At 59.5% G+C, this 5268-nt stretch overlaps 1 protein-coding gene across 1 annotated transcript in view; it reads left to right on the forward strand.

The window, feature by feature from the left end:
• LOC102769886 (AP-3 complex subunit beta-2) overlaps nucleotides 1-4379 on the forward strand; it is a 14195-nt gene extending 9816 nt beyond the window's left edge. Inside the window, exons 13-18 of the mRNA XM_015562790.1 lie at nucleotides 69-175; nucleotides 335-563; nucleotides 1175-1259; nucleotides 1500-1597; nucleotides 3798-3936; nucleotides 4036-4379. Coding sequence (XP_015418276.1) covers nucleotides 69-175; nucleotides 335-563; nucleotides 1175-1259; nucleotides 1500-1597; nucleotides 3798-3936; nucleotides 4036-4186 — 809 coding nt within the window. The 3' untranslated portion in view covers nucleotides 4187-4379. The remainder of the gene's footprint in view (nucleotides 1-68; nucleotides 176-334; nucleotides 564-1174; nucleotides 1260-1499; nucleotides 1598-3797; nucleotides 3937-4035) is intronic.
• The last annotated feature ends 889 nt before the right edge of the window (nucleotides 4380-5268 follow it).

Consider the following 5268-nt stretch of genomic DNA (forward strand, 5'->3'; position numbering starts at 1 on the left):
TGAGCCCTGCAGTTCAGGCCAGTTCCACGTTACCTCTCCCCACCACAGTCTTCCTCGTCTGTCCACAGTCACCCCTCCCAGCGCCCAGCCTGTGTCTCCCCCCACGGTCGTGTCCAGCAGTCTGGCCGCAGACCTGGAGGGCCTGACCCTCACGGACTCCCCGCTGATGCCCTCGGTGAGTGGGATGAGGCCCACGGTTCTGTGCTGCACCCTGGGGTGTGGATCTGTGTGGGGGGGGTGAAGGAAGGGAAAGTGCTGGCTGTGACCCTCGGTGGGGACAGGGCTGGGCAGGCTGCTGCTTGCTCACTCCCATCCCCCTCTCCCTCCCGTCCAGCTGCTGAGCCCGGTGTCCAGCGTGGGGCGGCAGGAGCTGCTGCACCGGGTGGCGGGCGAGGGCCTGGCTGTGGACTACACCTTCAGCCGCCAGCCCTTCTCCGGGGACCCCCACATGGTGTCTCTGCTCATCCACTTCTCCAACAGCTCCGACACCCCCATCAAGGGCCTGCATGTGGGCACCCCCAAACTGCCTGCGGGCATCAGCATCCAGGAGTTCCCTGAAATCGGTGTGGCTCCCGGGCAGTCAGTCTCCCTACAGCTGCCGATGCCCTGTCTCTGCCGGGCGAGGGGCCAGGCCCTGGGGGCACAGAAAGGGCATCTAGCATGATCCTCGCCCAGTGGGCAAGACAGGCTAGGAAGTGAGGGGGTCCTGATCAGGGCAGGGGGTGCTTGAGGCTCGGTTACTTCAAGACTGACTTCAGCCTAGCTGGTTTGGCTCAGTGGATAGAGCATTGGCCTGAGGACCGAAGGGTCCCGGGTTCGAATCCGTTCGAGGGCACGTACCTTGGTTGCAGGCTCCTCCCCGGCCCGGGTCCTGTTCCGGGTGCATGCAGGAGGCAACCAATTGATGCGTTTTTCTGTTTTTCCCTTTTTCTTCTACTCTCCTTAAAAATCAATGGTAAAATATCCTCAGGTGAGGATTAACAAAACAAACAGAAAGACTGACTTCCGTGGATGAGAGTGTGTGTGGGGGGAGGGTGAGGGGTGTTTAGATTTCAGGAGAAAACCAGGAACGGTCTCCCGGGGCGGGAAGCTGGGAGTGGTCGGCTCTGGCAGAGGAGGGAGAATGGGTCTGGGACGCAGACTCCCTCTCCCCCACCCACCTCACCCCCTGCAGAGTCCCTGGCACCCGGAGAGTCTGCCACTGCTGTCATGGGCATTAATTTCTGTGACTCCACCCAGGCGGCCAACTTCCAGCTGTGGTGAGTGTCTGCCTTGTGGTGGGGGGCGAGGGTGGGCCAGGGAGAGGTGGGTCACAGTGGAGAGGAGCTGGAGGTGGTGGCAGCCGTGGGTACGTCATGAGGTGGAGGGTCTGGAAGCCAGCCCATGCCCTTGGGTCTCACCTCCCTCTCCTGCTGCCCCCAAGACCTGTCCCCAAAGTGGGAGGCGAGGGGAGAGATGGGCCTCACTGCCTCCTCCTCTGTCTTCTCCCCCCACCCCAGCACCCAAGTGCGACAGTTCTACGTCTCCATTCAGCCGCCGGTTGGGGAGCTGATGGCCCCGGTGTTCATGAGTGAGAATGAGTTTAAGAAGGAACAGGGTGAGTGCGCCCAGGGCGGACAGGGGTGGGACTCAGCACCATCCTCTAGGCCAGGCACGGCGAACCTTTTGAGCTCGGCGTGTCAGCATTTTGAAAAACCCTAACTTAACTCCGGTGCTGTGTCACATATAGAAATTTTTTGATATTTGCAACCATAGTAAAACAAAGACTTACATTTTTGATATTTATTTTATATATTTAAATGCCATTTAACAAAGAAAAATCAACCAAAAAAATGAGTTTGCGTGTCACCTCTGACACGCGTGTCTTAGGTTCGTCATCACTGAGTCTAGGGCCCTCAGCTCCAGCTCACAGCCCTGTGGGGGATCCTCAGCTCATCAGACAGGGGGGCCGCGTTGCGGGGGCTCTGCAGCGGCCCCGCAGGGGCCAGGACACTTCAGCGAGGCTGTGGAGAGAGTGGGCCCTCGGCCACTAGGCCAGCAAGCACACCAGCTGGGGGAACATCGCGGGTGCGTGTGGGTGAAGGTTTCCAGGAAGGGAAGAGAGGACACGGGAGTCCCCAGCACAGGGGAGTGGTGAGAACGAAGCTGAAGGCATGTACAGTCTTGTTTCCCAAAGCCTCAAACGTGGTGCTGAAGGGTTTCAGCCCTAGAATTTCAGCGCTGGACGGGGCTGGTGGGTCCAGCTCCATCGCTAGAGAGAGGCGGGCCTTGGATTCATCTTCCTGGTGGCGGAGGCATCAGGGAAGGTGTCTGAGGGTGGGCGGGCCAGGTTCAGACCTCTGCTTCCCACAGAGGAAGTTGGCAGCGTTCTGGTGCCAGCGTTCTGCTGGGACTGAGGCTGGGAGGAGCTGCAGCAGCGGGAGGGGGCAGGGCAGCCCCCGTGGGAGAAGACCGGGGCTTCGTAGGCCCTGGTTTAGGTTCCGAACCTGCACTCACTTGGTCTGTGACTTTGGGCCACATTCTGACCATTTATGAGGCTGTTGCAACAAATCTGCCCAGAGACGGTGAGGACCAGGATTAGAGCCCTGACAAAGGGAGCGAGGGGCTGAGGCGGGTGGCCCCGGGAAGAGGGAGGCATAGAAGCTGTTCTAGAATTTTGGGCTTGGATGACAAGGAGAATGGCAGTGCCCTTCCCCTAGACCAGGGGGTGGCATGGTGTTGCTTTTTCTGCAACGCGCCATAAAGCCAGTATTTAGGCTTTGTGGGCCCTGTGGGGAGCGGGATTTGGCCTGCAGGCTGTGATTTGCCAAACCCCTGATCTGGTAGAAAGAATGGGTTTGGGTGAGGGGTTAGCTCTGGAGAAGCTGGTTTTGCAATGCGTTTGGGAAACTCAGGGGGCGGTGTTGAGTATGCAGCTGGAAATGTGGGTCTGTGCTCAGGAAGCACGGAAGTGGGAACTGAAGCTGTGAATGTGAGTGAGATGGCCCTGGGGAGATGCTTCAAAGACCTTCAGAGCCAGCAGATAGGAACCTTGGGGAGAGCAGGTCATTGAGCAAGGGGGCGGGGCCTGTCAAAGGGGCAGGGCCAAAGGGGGCAGGGCCAGTCGCCCTGGGTTGAAGGAGACCCACCGAGGACAGGGAGTCCTCTCTGGAGGACGTGGGCTCTGAATGGGAGACACAGCCATGGCATGATGAGCAATCTGGCTTCTGGAGGGGACTTCCTAGGAGCAGGGAGACTTGGACACGGAGAGGCTTAAGGTGCAGGGGCAAGAAGAGATCACTGGTCGGGCATGGAGGGGATGGAGCATCTCAGAGGGAGGAGAGGGGCTGCAGAAAAGGTGGGCGGGAGGGCGGACACGGAGCTCCCAGGGCTGCCTGAGAGTGTGTGTGTCAGCCCAGTTGAGTGAGGCGTTCCCGGGTGCTGTGAGCGCCTGGCCAGGTCTGGAGCTGCTGCCCCCGGTGAGGTTAGGGTCTGGGCTCTGGCCTGCCTGGTGAGGACCAGGCCTTGGCCAGGAGGGCAGCAGCCAGCAGTGTTCTCTGGGAGGACTCAGCTGCAGGAGCCAGGAGGGATTTGAACTTGGTTGGGTGTGGTGTCTAGGGTGCAGGAAAGCTCTAAGTGGCCACCGAGTCTTCGGTCAGTAACACGGATGGAGCCCTGGATGGGCTGGGGAGACCCCTCAGGCTTCCTGTGAGGGAGAGTCAGGCCTGCCCAGGCTGGGAACTTGGTGAGGAAGCTCCGTGGGCAGACCCAGGTGAACCCATCACAGCCTCTGCCCTCATCGTGACCTCTGCCCCCAGGTAAGCTGACGGGCATGAACGAGATCACAGAGAAGCTCACGCTGCCGGACAGCTGTCGGAGTGACCACACTGTGGTGCAGAAGGTGACCGCCACGGCCAACCTGGGCCGTGTCCCTTGTGGGACGTCTGACGAGTACAGGTACTGGGCCCCTCCCTGAGGAGGAGATGGGCTGTTGGGCCTGGTCTGAAGGAGGGCCGCCTACCGCAGGGGCTGAGCCCCTCCCTCTGTCCCCCTCAGGTTTGCAGGGAGGACGCTGACCAGCGGGAGCCTGGTCCTGCTGACCCTGGACGCGCGGCCCCCCGGCCCCGCCCAGCTGACAGTCAACAGCGAGAAGATGGTGATCGGCACCATGCTGGTGAAGGATGTGGTGCAAGCTCTGACCCAGTGACCCCCAAGTGCTCCGACTTCTCTGCCACTGGTTTCTCCCTCATGACACCTGGGCTGTTAGCACCCTTCTCTCCCTCTGCCCCTCTCTCTTTCAGATAAGATTCCTCACGTCAGACAGCATGCAGAGCGCCCCACCACCACACACTTTCTGTAGTTATTTATGGAGCAAATTCTCAATAAAGGTCTTCTCCCTAGAGGCCGGCTCACCTCTCCCTTCTTCCGGGTTCTAAGGGGCTGGGGGAGAGCGGCTAAAGGTTCCTTTCATTAGTGGTTCTCAACCTTCCTGATGCCGCGACCCTTTCATACAGTTCCTCATGTGGTGGTGACCCCCATCCATAAAATTATTTTCGTTGCTACTTCATAACTGTCATTTTGCTACTGTTATGAATCGTCATGTAAATATCTGATACACAGAATGTATTTTCAGGGGTCGCGACCCATAGGTTGAGAACCGCTGCTTTAGACCCTGGTGAATGACCACTAGGGAGCTGGACTGGCTCAGGGGTGACTCTGGTTGGAGCCTCGTGAATGACCATTACGGAGACTGGACTGGCTCAGGGGTGACTCTGGTTGGAGCCCCCGAGAGGACAGTCTCCGGGTCCCCGGGTGTCTCTGTGGAAGAGACAGCTGAGCAGGGACAAAAGGCCGTGTGGTCTTTCCTCTGAGCCTCTGAAAAAGTGAGGCCTCTTCGATGGCCGGCCCCCTGGGGCCCCTCATGGGCCCCTGGGAAGGAGAATGCATGATGTGGGGAGTTTCCCCATCAGGTGCGAGATTCAAAACAGGCCAATACATGTGAATACAGGGCCCAGAGCCCGCGGGGAGGTGAGCAGCTAGCCATCCTGGAGCGGGAGGTACTGCAGGTGTGGGACAGAGCTGCTCACACTGTCCGATCCCCTAGGCATGGTATTAACCTGCAGACTCAGAGCAGGAGGTGGGGGTGGGGCCCGAGGTCCAGGATTTCTCACAAGGTCCCAGCCACCAACGCTGTTGCCCCGCGGACACCAACTAGGAAGGATATAGAGCCCTCCACCTGGGACAGCCTTCTGGGGGTGGCAGTGAGATCTGGGCCCTGCTGATACCTTT

This window comes from Myotis davidii, unplaced genomic scaffold, assembly GCF_000327345.1.
Source record: "Myotis davidii unplaced genomic scaffold, ASM32734v1 scaffold898, whole genome shotgun sequence".
NCBI classification, from domain to species: Eukaryota; Metazoa; Chordata; class Mammalia; order Chiroptera; family Vespertilionidae; genus Myotis; species Myotis davidii.